Genomic DNA, 14,040 nt, shown 5'->3' with positions numbered 1-14,040 from the left:
AAATTATTTATTAAAAAAAAATTGTTTTTGAGATAGAGTCTTGCTCTGTCTCTTAGGCTGGAGTGCAGTGGTGTGAACACAGCTCACTGCAGCCTTTAACTTTTTTTTTTTTTGAGATGGAGTTTGGCTCTCCTTGCCCAGGCTGGAGTGCAATGGCATGATCTTGGCTCACTGCAACCTCCGTCTCCCGCGTTCAAGCGAGTCTCCTGCCTCGGCTCCCTAAGTAGCTGGAATTACAGGCATGTGCCACCACATCTGGCTAATTCACTGCAGCCTTGACCTCTTGGAATCAAGCAATTCTCCAGTCTCAGCCTCCTGAGTAGCCGGGGCTATGTGTGCATACTATACACCTGGCTAATTTTTTTATTTTTTGTAGAGACGGGGTATTGCTTTGTTCTCAGACTTCTTCTCTTTTTTTTTCTTGAGACAGTCTCGCTCTGTCACCTAGGCTGGAGTGCAATCGTGCGATCTTGGCTCACTGCAACTTCTGCCTCCTGGGTTCAAGCACAAGCCAGCATGCCTGGCTAATTTTGTATTTTGGTAGAGACAGGGTTTCACCATGTTGCCTAGGCTGGTCTCGACCTCCAAAATCGTCCCTATGTTGCCAAGGCTGGTCTTGAACTCCTGGGCTCAAGGGATCCTCCCGCCTCAGCCCCTTAAGTGCTGGGATTACAGGCATGAGCTACCATGCCTAGACTTAATTTTTTTTTTTATTTTAGAGATGGAGTTTTGCTTGTTGCCCAGGCAGGGTTTCCCTTGTTTTATAGGTGAGGCACCTGGACCTCAGGAAGCTGTGGTTTGCCAAAGTTGTACCCCGAGTCATATAGCCCGCGAGCCCATTACCCTGACACTTGCTTCCACGTGGTTTGTGTGCTAACATGGAGGAAAGAGAGAAACTCGAGGAAGAGCACTGTGGAAAGAAGGAGCTTTGGAGGCAGACGAGGAGGCATTGAGGGGCCTCAGTCCTTACCTCGTAGTGAGGGTGTTCAAGGGGCACTGGCTCAAACTGGGGCAGGCTTTTGCTGAACCAGGTGGTGACTGGGCGCTGCATGTTGATGGCAAATGGCTCGAAGCCTTCCTGGAGGCCGCAGATGGCAAAGAATCGCAGGGAGCTCACGTCCTGGCCCAGGTTCAGGTGACCCACCTGGCCAGGTCCCAAGCTGCAGACGGGCAGGAAGCCTGGTGGGAGGGGATGGATGGGCAGGGGTGAGGGCAGGTGGGCAGGGCAGGGGAGCCGAGGGGAGGAGGTAGGGCTGGGAGAGCTGGAGGCAGAAGGGCGGTGCAGGGTCGGGAGAGACAGAGGAAAACAAGAAAGGGCACGTGAAGGGGTCTCAGCGCTCACCGTCCCCAATCTCAATCTCCCGGAAGGCTGTTTCTGAGCCCGAGTCAGACATGAGGACCTCGCCATTGAGGGTGAAGATAATGGTGTTCTCTGTGAGGTCGATCATACAGCCAACTACATCGCCCGGCTGCCAGGGGCGCCCAAATGGTTCACTACCCAAGTGCCAGCGCTGGCCCTGTGAGGAGGGCCAGAGAAGACATGGTGTGGGGAGACACACAGAGAAATAGAGAGATAAGGAAGCAGGGAGGGAGAGATATATGAAGACAGACATTCAAAGTGTCAGGTTCAGGGCATGTGGTATGGAAGAGGGTCACCCCACAGTGTCTCCATCTTTCCTCACATTTGCAACCATGATCACAGGAATTTTCTCCCCTCTAATCTCTGTCTCATCCCTTCTGCCTGGGTTATCTGCTGTTGCCATGGCTGGCATTATGCAGACCACCATAGTGGTAGTGGGGGGCTGGAAGCAGCAGTAAGCAGAGGGATGGAAAGGAAAATGAACCTATCAGTGTCCCCATACAGATCCATATATGCTTATATCTGTGCACAAAATAGATGAATGGCTAAGGAGGCAGATGGATGGATGAGAAGTTGAGTATATGACTGGACAGAAGAATGCCTGGAAAGTTGAGAATCTACCTGGGTTGATGCAGAGAAAGAAGAAAGTCTAAATAGGTGCAAGGATAGATAAATGGATGATGGATAGACGGAGGAAGGGAAGGATGGTTGCATAAATGGTTGTTGGATGGACAGACGGTTGTTGGATGAATGGATGGACAGTTGGCTGGAAGAACGGATGGATGGTTGGTTGGACGGATGAGGGATGAATGGATGATGGATGGATGGTTGAATGGATGGATGGATGCATGGTTGGCTGGTCAGTTGGATAGACAACAGATGAAGGGATGGATGGATGAATGGATGGATGGTTGGATGATGGGACTATATGTGCATGCTACCTTGCCTGGCTAATTTTTTTTATTTTTTGTAGAGATGGGGTCTCCCTATGTTGGCTGGATGAATGGATGGTTGGTTATCTGGATGGATGGATGGATGATGGATGGATGGATGGATGGATGATGGATGGATGATGGATGGATGGATGGATGATGGATGGATGGATACATGGATGAATTGTTGGTTGGATAGATGGATGTCTGACAGATCGATGGATGGATGAATCATGGTTGAATGGATGAATGGATGGGTGGATGAATGGTACAGTAGATGCAGGAAGTGAGGACAGAGTGAGGCACAGACAGAGGCAGGGCCAGAGTAGACAAGCTGTGGGAAAGACCACAGGACCTGGCAGAATGGTGCCCAGGGAGGTACCCACGCGGTGCCCATTGAAGACATAGGCCAGCTCATCAGCTCCCAGCTCTACATCAGGCCTCAGCTCGGGCCTCGCCCAGCCCACTCGCATCTCGCCTGTGGTGACTGCTTCAAACTCGAAGTACCAGCGGCCGCTCTGCACTGCATAGGATTTCTCTGCCCGGAAGATGCGCACCCGGTCCCAACGAGACTGATTCTCCACCTGACCTATAAATGAGGCCAGGCAGAGTCAGAGGAGCTGGGGAGAAAGTGGATCCCAAGACATTGAGAAGTTGGTAGAAGAGACCAGGGACAGTAAGGGCTTTGGGGAACTTTTGGAAGAGGGTCAATTTCTTGGAGTTAGAGGAGAATTGGGGAACCTCAGAATAGTCAGAGAGAGGTAGGGACCTGTTGAGAGAGACCCTCATCTCTGTAGCAGTCAGAGTTCTCAGAGAACAGGGATACTGGCAGAGACATAGAAGGAAAAGTCAGGTCAGTGAACTGGTCAGAGTTATGGTCTGGGGTTAAAGGTCAAGATTAGGGTTTATTAGAATCAAGGGTTGAGACTGGGATTGGAGAGTCAGGGCCAGGGTTATGGAAGAGATGGAAACTCAGGTTGGGGCCAAGCGTTGAGAAACTGAAGGCTGGGGACCATGGCCAGGGTTTGGGGTCAAGGCTGGGATTGGAAGCCAGTGATAGGTCAGGAGTCACGTTAGGGGTAGGGATGACAGGCTCTCTAAGCCCTTGGTTGGGTGCCTCCATGTGGTAGCTACAGTTCAGAGATTAGTGATTAGGGGTCAAAGCTAGAGGTCAGGAGTCAGAGTCAAGGGTGGGGTTGGCACTCATTGGGTTCCTAGGCTGACAGCTCTGGGTTGCAGTCAGCCCAGGCAGGGCTGGAGTCAGGTCAAGGGAAGTGGTTCCACCAGGTTCCAAGTTGGAACTGGGGTAAGGGTAAGAGTTTCAGGTAGANCGGGGTATTGCTTTGTTCTCAGACTTCTTCTCTTTTTTTTTCTTGAGACAGTCTCGCTCTGTCACCTAGGCTGGAGTGCAATCGTGCGATCTTGGCTCACTGCAACTTCTGCCTCCTGGGTTCAAGCACAAGCCAGCATGCCTGGCTAATTTTTGTATTTTTGGTAGAGACAGGGTTTCACCATGTTGCCTAGGCTGGTCTCGACCTCCAAAATCGTCCCTATGTTGCCAAGGCTGGTCTTGAACTCCTGGGCTCAAGGGATCCTCCCGCCTCAGCCCCCTTAAGTGCTGGGATTACAGGCATGAGCTACCATGCCTAGACTTAATTTTTTTTTTTTATTTTTAGAGATGGAGTTTTGCTTGTTGCCCAGGCAGGGTTTCCCTTGTTTTATAGGTGAGGCACCTGGACCTCAGGAAGCTGTGGTTTGCCAAAGTTGTACCCCGAGTCATATAGCCCGCGAGCCCATTACCCTGACACTTGCTTCCACGTGGTTTGTGTGCTAACATGGAGGAAAGAGAGAAACTCGAGGAAGAGCACTGTGGAAAGAAGGAGCTTTGGAGGCAGACGAGGAGGCATTGAGGGGCCTCAGTCCTTACCTCGTAGTGAGGGTGTTCAAGGGGCACTGGCTCAAACTGGGGCAGGCTTTTGCTGAACCAGGTGGTGACTGGGCGCTGCATGTTGATGGCAAATGGCTCGAAGCCTTCCTGGAGGCCGCAGATGGCAAAGAATCGCAGGGAGCTCACGTCCTGGCCCAGGTTCAGGTGACCCACCTGGCCAGGTCCCAAGCTGCAGACGGGCAGGAAGCCTGGTGGGAGGGGATGGATGGGCAGGGGTGAGGGCAGGTGGGCAGGGCAGGGGGAGCCGAGGGGAGGAGGTAGGGCTGGGAGAGCTGGAGGCAGAAGGGCGGTGCAGGGTCGGGAGAGACAGAGGAAAACAAGAAAGGGCACGTGAAGGGGTCTCAGCGCTCACCGTCCCCAATCTCAATCTCCCGGAAGGCTGTTTCTGAGCCCGAGTCAGACATGAGGACCTCGCCATTGAGGGTGAAGATAATGGTGTTCTCTGTGAGGTCGATCATACAGCCAACTACATCGCCCGGCTGCCAGGGGCGCCCAAATGGTTCACTACCCAAGTGCCAGCGCTGGCCCTGTGAGGAGGGCCAGAGAAGACATGGTGTGGGGAGACACACAGAGAAATAGAGAGATAAGGAAGCAGGGAGGGAGAGATATATGAAGACAGACATTCAAAGTGTCAGGTTCAGGGCATGTGGTATGGAAGAGGGTCACCCCACAGTGTCTCCATCTTTCCTCACATTTGCAACCATGATCACAGGAATTTTTCTCCCCTCTAATCTCTGTCTCATCCCTTCTGCCTGGGTTATCTGCTGTTGCCATGGCTGGCATTATGCAGACCACCATAGTGGTAGTGGGGGGCTGGAAGCAGCAGTAAGCAGAGGGATGGAAAGGAAAAATGAACCTATCAGTGTCCCCCATACAGATCCATATATGCTTATATCTGTGCACAAAATAGATGAATGGCTAAGGAGGCAGATGGATGGATGAGAAGTTGAGTATATGACTGGACAGAAGAATGCCTGGAAAGTTGAGAATCTACCTGGGTTGATGCAGAGAAAGAAGAAAGTCTAAATAGGTGCAAGGATAGATAAATGGATGATGGATAGACGGAGGAAGGGAAGGATGGTTGCATAAATGGTTGTTGGATGGACAGACGGTTGTTGGATGAATGGATGGACAGTTGGCTGGAAGAACGGATGGATGGTTGGTTGGACGGATGAGGGATGAATGGATGATGGATGGATGGTTGAATGGATGGATGGATGCATGGTTGGCTGGTCAGTTGGATAGACAACAGATGAAGGGATGGATGGATGAATGGATGGATGGTTGGATGATGGGACTATATGTGCATGCTACCTTGCCTGGCTAATTTTTTTTATTTTTTGTAGAGATGGGGTCTCCCTATGTTGGCTGGATGAATGGATGGTTGGTTATCTGGATGGATGGATGGATGATGGATGGATGGATGGATGGATGATGGATGGATGATGGATGGATGGATGGATGATGGATGGATGGATACATGGATGAATTGTTGGTTGGATAGATGGATGTCTGACAGATCGATGGATGGATGAATCATGGTTGAATGGATGAATGGATGGGTGGATGAATGGTACAGTAGATGCAGGAAGTGAGGACAGAGTGAGGCACAGACAGAGGCAGGGCCAGAGTAGACAAGCTGTGGGAAAGACCACAGGACCTGGCAGAATGGTGCCCAGGGAGGTACCCACGCGGTGCCCATTGAAGACATAGGCCAGCTCATCAGCTCCCAGCTCTACATCAGGCCTCAGCTCGGGCCTCGCCCAGCCCACTCGCATCTCGCCTGTGGTGACTGCTTCAAACTCGAAGTACCAGCGGCCGCTCTGCACTGCATAGGATTTCTCTGCCCGGAAGATGCGCACCCGGTCCCAACGAGACTGATTCTCCACCTGACCTATAAATGAGGCCAGGCAGAGTCAGAGGAGCTGGGGAGAAAGTGGATCCCAAGACATTGAGAAGTTGGTAGAAGAGACCAGGGACAGTAAGGGCTTTGGGGAACTTTTGGAAGAGGGTCAATTTCTTGGAGTTAGAGGAGAATTGGGGAACCTCAGAATAGTCAGAGAGAGGTAGGGACCTGTTGAGAGAGACCCTCATCTCTGTAGCAGTCAGAGTTCTCAGAGAACAGGGATACTGGCAGAGACATAGAAGGAAAAAGTCAGGTCAGTGAACTGGTCAGAGTTATGGTCTGGGGTTAAAGGTCAAGATTAGGGTTTATTAGAATCAAGGGTTGAGACTGGGATTGGAGAGTCAGGGCCAGGGTTATGGAAGAGATGGAAACTCAGGTTGGGGCCAAGCGTTGAGAAACTGAAGGCTGGGGACCATGGCCAGGGTTTGGGGTCAAGGCTGGGATTGGAAGCCAGTGATAGGTCAGGAGTCACGTTAGGGGTAGGGATGACAGGCTCTCTAAGCCCTTGGTTGGGTGCCTCCATGTGGTAGCTACAGTTCAGAGATTAGTGATTAGGGGTCAAAGCTAGAGGTCAGGAGTCAGAGTCAAGGGTGGGGTTGGCACTCATTGGGTTCCTAGGCTGACAGCTCTGGGTTGCAGTCAGCCCAGGCAGGGCTGGAGTCAGGTCAAGGGAAGTGGTTCCACCAGGTTCCAAGTTGGAACTGGGGTAAGGGTAAGAGTTTCAGGTAGAGGTCAGTCCTTTCTGACCTCCTGGTCAGTCTGCTCGATGTGATAGACATAGCCCATTTGGGCCGGGCGAGGTGGCTCATGCCTGTAGTCCCAGCACTTTGGGAGGCCGAGGCAGGTGGATCACGAGGTCAGGAGATCGAGGTCATCCTGGCTAACACGGTGAAACCCCATCTCTACTAAAAACACAAATAATTAGCTGGGCATGGTGGCGAGCGCTTGTTGTCCCAGCTACTCGGGGGGCTGAGGCAGGAGAATGGCCTGAACCCAGGAGGTGGAGCTTGCAATGATCAGAGATCACGCCACTGCACTCCAGCCTAGGCGACAGAGTGAGACTCTGTCTCAAAATAAATAAATAAATAAATAAATAAATAAATAAATAAATAAATAAAAGATATAGCTCGTTTGGGGGTTGAGTGAGGTCAGAGATCGGGGTCGGGGCTGGGGTCAGAGTTGGGGTAGGAGTCGCGGTCAGGGCCGGGGGTGAGCACTCACTGGGCTCCTGGTCAGGAGGCTCGATGTTGTAGCCGTAACCTATGAGGGTGCGCACGGCCTGGCAGAGGCTGTCCCGGTTGCTGCGCTTGGTGGCCTCGTCCAGCAGGCGGTAGGGCACAAGCCGTGGGTTTCGGCGCGCAGGGATGTCCTGCACCGCACTGTAGCTCCAGCCCTGGCCCACACGGTCTCGGGCCCACACGTTGTGCCCATTTTCTGCCAGACGGTCCACCAGTGTTGTCTGCGCCGGCGTCAGCCGCACGTGGCTCAGGTCCAGCGGAGCCGGCTTGTACCCATTGCTCATCATATACCTGCAGGCATGGCAGGGACTCGGTGGGACAAGGTCCTCACCTCCACTTCTGGGCTTTGCACTATATGGGATCCCTGACTGCTGACCCTTGTCTCAGCTTCGGCATTTCTGACCTTTGATCTAATGTTGCAGTTCCATGAAATTTTAGAATAAACTGAGATTCCTGGCTTCTGACCCTAGGATCATGGGACCCTAGCAAGGGCTTTGACATCAACAACCTCTGGTCCCCTTTGTCTTGACTTTGGGACCCCTCTCTCTAACCCTGGAACTCTCTCGGACCTCTCAGCACTAACTTTGAGGTTTTCCTTTTTTTTTTTTTTTTTTTTTGAGACGGAGTTTCACTCTTGTTGCCCAAGCTGGAGTGCAACGGCATGATCTTGGCTCACTGCAACCTCCACCTCCTGGGTTCAAGCGATTCTCCTGCCTCAGCCTCCTGAGTAGCAGGGATTACAGGCATGTGCCACCATGCCTAGCTAATTTTGTATTTTTCGTAAAGAGTGGGTTTCACCATGTTGGTCAGGCTGGTCTCGAACTCCCGACCTCAGGTGATCTGCCCACCTCAGGCTCCCAAAGGGCTGACATTACAGGCATGAGCGACTGTGCCCAGCTATTTTTGTTTTTTGAGGTTCTTGTCTCGTGCTGTCACCCAGGCTGGAGTGTAGTGGTGCAATCATGGCTCACTGCAGCCTCAAACTCCTGGGCTCAAGCAATTCTCCCAGCTCAAGCTCCCAAGCTGCTGGAACTACAGGCATGTCCCACCACCAAGCCCTGCTAATTTTTAAATTTTTTGCAGAGGGGTCTTGCCAGGTTGCCCAGGCTGGTCTTGAACTGGGCTCAAGTGATCTTCTTGCCTCAACCTCCGAAAGTGTTGGGATTACAGGTGTGAGCCACCTCATCCAGCCCACTTTGAATTTTCTTACTCTGATCCCAGGCCTCATCGCCCCCAAACTCCTGGGTTTGGAGTCCTTGACCTCTGAACTCAAGACCTGTAACTGCTCACCTATAATTTCAGGATCCCTTACTTATACAACTCCAACAACTTCCGGATTCTCACCTCTTACCATTGGCCCCTTACCCCTTACGTGGACATGTGACCTCTGCTCTCATTTTCCCTGATTCTGGGCGGATCCTGACACTGGATCCTGGATTCACACCCTCTGTCTCTCTCTGGAGTTCCTAACTCCTCAATCCTGGACATTTACCTCTGACCACAGAGACCTGACCCTGTGACCTTTGCCCTAACCCAAGGCTCCTTTCTCTCTAACCTCAACTTCCCCACAAGATCCCTCAACCTCCCTAGCCCTTAGTACGGCATCCCCAGCCCCCAGTCCATCCCCAGACAGGACCTGGCCGCCCACACTCACGTCTTGGGGAGTTTTGTCTTCTTCAGGTTGTCCTCTGCCTTCTCGTCCGCCATACCCACGTGGCAGCCCAGAGCCAGCAGAGTCCTGGGGGTGGGGAAGCCGGGGCAACAGGTCACACCCCTCAGAGCTCTCTGCTCCCATCTCCTCCCAAGGTCTCAGGGTCTCCAGCTCCCTCTACCTCTGCTGCTTCAGTGTCTGGGATGCTCTGGCCCTGTCTCTCTTGATCCTGGCCTCAGGCTTCGTGACTTCTGTCTTTCCCTGCATCTTTGTCTGTATAACTGACCATGTCTGTCTTTTCCTGTCTGCTGCTTTCTCATGTTTCTTTCTGCATCCCTCTCTCTTTCCATCCCTGCCTTTTCTTTCTCTCTCCTTCTGCCTCTGTCTCTTTCTTGCTCTCCGTTTGCATCTTTTTTTTTTTTTTTTTTTTTTTGAAACTGAATCTCTCTGTCGCCCAGGCTAGAGTGCAGTAGCGTGGTCTCAGCTCACTGCAATCTCTGCCTCCTGGGTTCAAGCGATTCTCCTGCCTCAGCCTCCCGAGTAGCTGGGATTACAGGTGTGCACCACCACGCCCGGCTAATATTTGTATTTTTAGTAGAGATGCGGTTTCACCATGTTGGCCAGACTGGTCTCAAACTCCTGACCTCAAGTGATTCACCCACCTCGGCCTCCCAAAGTGCTAGGATTACAGGTGTGAGCTACCGTGCCCGGCCACTCCCCGTTTGTTTCTGTCTCACAATCCCTGTCCCCTCCATCCTTCTCTCTCTCAGTCTCTACCTCCTGCCCCGGCTCTCCATGCCTCCCTCTCTCACTGCACCAGCGGCCGGCCCCAGCCCCCCGCTCCTCTGGGCCCTCACTTGAGCGTCTCCCCTGACATCTGCAGGTTGTAGTTCCTCTCGGGCTCTGGAAGGCTATGGAAGTCCACAAGACATGGGTGCAGCCTCTTGTTGTCATCCCGAACCTGAAGAAAATGCGGGGTCAACTCCTCAGCCTCCCCTTTCCTCCCCACTCTCCGCATGCCCAGACCGTGACCCCTGACCTCCAACCCTAGTTGTGCCACCCTCAGTCCAAGGACCCCCTGGTGCCCTGTGGTCCTTCCCTCCTCCCCGCCGGTGAGCCGTTCTCCCTCCTGGCACCACAAGTATAGCCGGCCTCCCGCAGGCTGCGGGCAGCCCCTCACCGGGCCGTAGGTCCAGCCTTGCTCAATGCGGGTCAGTGCCCAGAGCTCGTGGATGTTCTCCGCCAGCTTCTCCCGAATGCGCTCCAGATGGGGTGGTAGGACGATCTAAGGACACAGGGACGTTCTTGAGATCCCCAAGGTCCCTCTACCCTCCTCCATCATGACCCCTCTTCCCAAGGACACCTGTGAGCCCTGGAAGGCTCGTCCAGCACCCCCTTTCCCGCTGTCCCGCAGCCCTGCTCCCCATCCCTCGGCTTGATTCCAGAGTTGACACTCAGATGGGTGAGGGATTAGCATCCTCAGAATTAAGGAATTATCCGGGGCCAGCCGTGGTGGCTCACGTCTGTAATCCCAGCACTTTGAGAGGCTAAGGTGGCAGCAGATTGCCTGAGGTCAGGAGTTCAAGACCAGTCTGGGCAACATGGTGAAATCCCTTCTCTTCTAAAAATACAAATCTAAACAATTTTTTAATATTTAAAATTTAAACAANATATTTAAAAATTTAAACAATTTTTTAATATTTAAAAATTTAAACAATTTTTTAATATTTAAAAATTTAAACAATTTTTTAATATTTAAAAATTTAAACAATTTTTTAATATTTAAAAATTTAAACAATTTTTTAATATTTAAAAATTTAAACAATTTTTTAAAAGGAGTGAGAGTGGTGGAGAGCTGCCCTAGAAGCTGGGAACCTCGTTATTTAACAGATGGAGAAACCGAGCACAGAGAGGCAAAGGATTCTGTCAAGGCAGAATCGCAGTCTCAGGGAGTCCTCACCACTGCCCCTCAAAGAAAAGGTGGCTCACACCTGTGATCTCAGAACTTTGAGAGGCTGAGGCAGGAGGATCGCTTGAGTCCAGGAGTTTGAGACCAGCCTAGGCAACATAGTGAGACCCCGTCTCTACTAAAAATTAAAAGTTAGCTGAGGTGATGATCCACGACTGTAGTCCCAGCTACTTGGGAGGCTGAGATGGGAGGGTCTCTTGAGCCCGGGGATTCGAGGCTGCAGTGAGGCATGTAGGGACATGCTTGGAGGGAAAGTGGGCCATGAGGGACCTGGGATAGAAGATATGCCCAAAAAATCGTAGTGGATAGGACCACAGGCTTCAGAATCAGACCACCTGGGTTCAGATCTGCCGTGTGAATTGCATAGATTACTTAGCGTTTCTGGGCTTTGCTTTCCTCAACTGTAACTTGGGGGCAATAACAGTCCTTTCTTTCTTTCTTATTTTGAGCAGAGTCTTGCTCTGTCGCCCAGGCTGGAGTGCAGAGTTGCGATCTCGGCTCACTGCAACCTCCACCTCCCGGGTTCAAGTGATTCTCCTGCCTCAGCCTCCTGAGTAGCTGAGATTACAGGTGCATGCCACCACGCCTGGCTCATTTTTGTATTTTCAGTACAGATGGGGTTTCACCATGTTGGCCAGGCTGGTCTTGAACTCCTGACTTTAGGTGATCTGCCCACCTCAGCCTCCCAAAATGCTGGGATTACAGGCGTTAGTCAACACACCCAGCCTTTTTCTTTCTTTCTTTTCTTTTCTTTTCTTTTCTTTTCTTTTCTTTTCTTTTCTTTTCTTTTCTTTCTTTCTTTCTTTCTTTCTTTCTTTCTCTCTCTCTCTCTCTCTCTCTCTCTCTTTCTTTGGTTCTCTTTCTTTCTTTTTCTTTTCTTTCTCTCTCTCTCTCTCTCTCTTCCTTCCTTCCTTTTTTTTTTTCAGGGTTTTGCTCTGTTACCCAGGCTGGAGTGCAGTGGTACAGTCATAGCTCACTGCCTCACTGCAGCCTCGAATCCCTGGGCTCAAGAGACCCTCCCATCTCAGCCTCCCAAGTAGCTGGGACTATAGTCGTGGATCATCACCTAAGCTAACTTTTAATTTTTAGTAGAGACGGGGGTCTCACTATGTTGCCTAGGCTGGTCTCAAACTCCTGGACTCAAGCGATTCTTCTGCCTCAGCCTCTCAAAGTTCTGAGATCACAGGTGTGAGCCACCTTTTCTTTGAGGGGCAATGGTGAGGACTCCCTGAGACTGTGATTCTGCCCTGACAGAATCCTTTGCCTCTCTGTGCTCGGTTTCTCCATCTATTAAACAACAACATTCCCAGCTTCTAGGGCAGCTCTCCACCACTCTCACTCCTTTTAAAAAATTGTTTAAATTTTTAAATATTAAAAAATTGTTTAAATTTTAAATATTAAAACTTTTTTTTTCTGTAAAGATGGAGTCTCGCTATGTTACCCAGACTAGTCTCGAAATTTTGGGCGAGTGCGAGGCCCCCATTTTGGCTTCCCAAAATGTTGGTTGTTTTTGTTTGTTTGTTTGTTTTGAGATGGAGTCTCATTCTGTTTCTCAGGCTGGAGTGTAGTGTTGTGATCTTGGCTCATTGTAACCTCTGCCTCCCAGGTTCAAGCAATTCCCCTGCCTCAGCCTCCAGAGTAGCTGGGATTATAGGCACCTGCCACCATGTTAATTTTTGTTTTTTGTTTTGTTTTGTTTTGAGATGGAGTTTCACTCTTGTTGCCCAGGCTGGAGTGCAGTGGCATGATCATGGCTCACTGCAACCTCCACCTCTCAGGTTCAAGTGACTCTCCTGCCTCAGCCTCCCGAGTAGCTGCGATTACAGGCACCCACCACCATGCCCAGCTAACTTTTTGTATTTTTAGTAGAGAGTGGGTTTCACCATGTTGGCCAGGCTGGTCTTGAACTCCTGACCTCAGGTGATCCGCCTGCCTCAGCCTCCCAAAGTGCTGGGATTACAGGCATGAGCCACCGTGCCTGGCCATCCAAAGTGCTGGGATTACAGGCGTGAACGATGGCACCCAGCCCTCTCTCTGACTCCTAAGAGACCCTGCCTCACCAGAAAACATTTGCAGGGCAGGCAGTACCTGAACGGTGTCCACAGGGCAGGGCACAAAGTCGGTGTGTGAGAGGCAGCGACTGGGGCCCACCAGGTGAGGCCCCCGGGGCCCCTCCCGTCGATACTCCTTGATGGGTTCAAGATGGAGTCGCTCTCGAGGGAGCACAGCCTCATGGCATGGGGCATAGCCAGGTGGGGGCAGGAACTTGAATTCACCATGGCGGCCACCAAGGAGGAACCGCACCCTGGGGAAGGACAATGTGGATCATTGAGGGGAGGTATCACAGAGGGGACACTCTGTGGTCAGTGGGGGACATGGAAGCAGTCCTGGGATCAGTGGAAAGTTCTGGGGAGACCCGAGGTCACCGGGCAGTCATAGTCTCCTAGAGATCATTTAGAAGTCATAAAAGAAAGTCTAGAGTCAAAGGAATATCATAAGGGAATTAAGAGCCAGGGAGTTCAGAGTGGGAGGGTCTGCGGTTAATCCAGAAGAGTTCAGATGATTGCAAGGTCATGGAACAGTCCTTCAGAGGAGACCCCAGGTCAACAGAGCATTCGGGGACATTGGAAGGTTTGGGGACATCAAGAAGAAGGTCATTGAGAAGTCACTGAGCATCTGTTATAATTATGAGATAAACGTAAACACCACTGAATGGACATTCAGAGAGCTTGGGGTGATTGGGAAAGGACTGGCTCATTGAGGCAACTTTGGAATAACTGGGGTTATTTGGGAGCAGGGTCACTGGGCAAGTCTGGGTCTATTGAAAGGTCATTGTGAGATGCTGGCATTGTTAAGAGATTATTGAGAGAGCCTGGTGTCATTGGAAGAGTCTGAGGTCATTAGGGGGTTAAGGAGGGTCTGGAGTCATTAGATCATTATCAGATTCTGGAGTCATTGGGAGAGTCTGAGGCCATTGGGGAGTCAAGGAGGGTCTGGAGTCATGAGGTCATCATCAGATTCTGGAGTTATTGGGAA

At 51.3% G+C, this 14,040-nt stretch overlaps 1 protein-coding gene across 1 annotated transcript in view; it reads right to left on the bottom strand.

Annotated features, from left to right (window-relative positions):
• Positions 1-14,040, bottom strand: part of RYR1 (ryanodine receptor 1) — a 165,376-nt gene that overhangs the window by 124,114 nt on the left and 27,222 nt on the right. The window contains exons 20-27 of the mRNA XM_017887349.1: positions 13,093-13,309; positions 10,216-10,320; positions 9,893-9,996; positions 9,039-9,122; positions 7,368-7,675; positions 5,932-6,134; positions 4,593-4,767; positions 4,220-4,428 (exon numbers count right to left, since the gene is read on the bottom strand). Of these exons, the coding sequence (XP_017742838.1) occupies positions 4,220-4,428; positions 4,593-4,767; positions 5,932-6,134; positions 7,368-7,675; positions 9,039-9,122; positions 9,893-9,996; positions 10,216-10,320; positions 13,093-13,309 (1,405 nt within the window). The remainder of the gene's footprint in view (positions 1-4,219; positions 4,429-4,592; positions 4,768-5,931; positions 6,135-7,367; positions 7,676-9,038; positions 9,123-9,892; positions 9,997-10,215; positions 10,321-13,092; positions 13,310-14,040) is intronic.

This window comes from Rhinopithecus bieti, unplaced genomic scaffold (assembly GCF_001698545.2).
Source record: "Rhinopithecus bieti isolate Rb0 unplaced genomic scaffold, ASM169854v2 scaffold_15776, whole genome shotgun sequence".
Classification (NCBI taxonomy): domain Eukaryota; kingdom Metazoa; phylum Chordata; class Mammalia; order Primates; family Cercopithecidae; genus Rhinopithecus; species Rhinopithecus bieti.
This window is presented reverse-complemented; position numbering and strand designations above follow the sequence as displayed.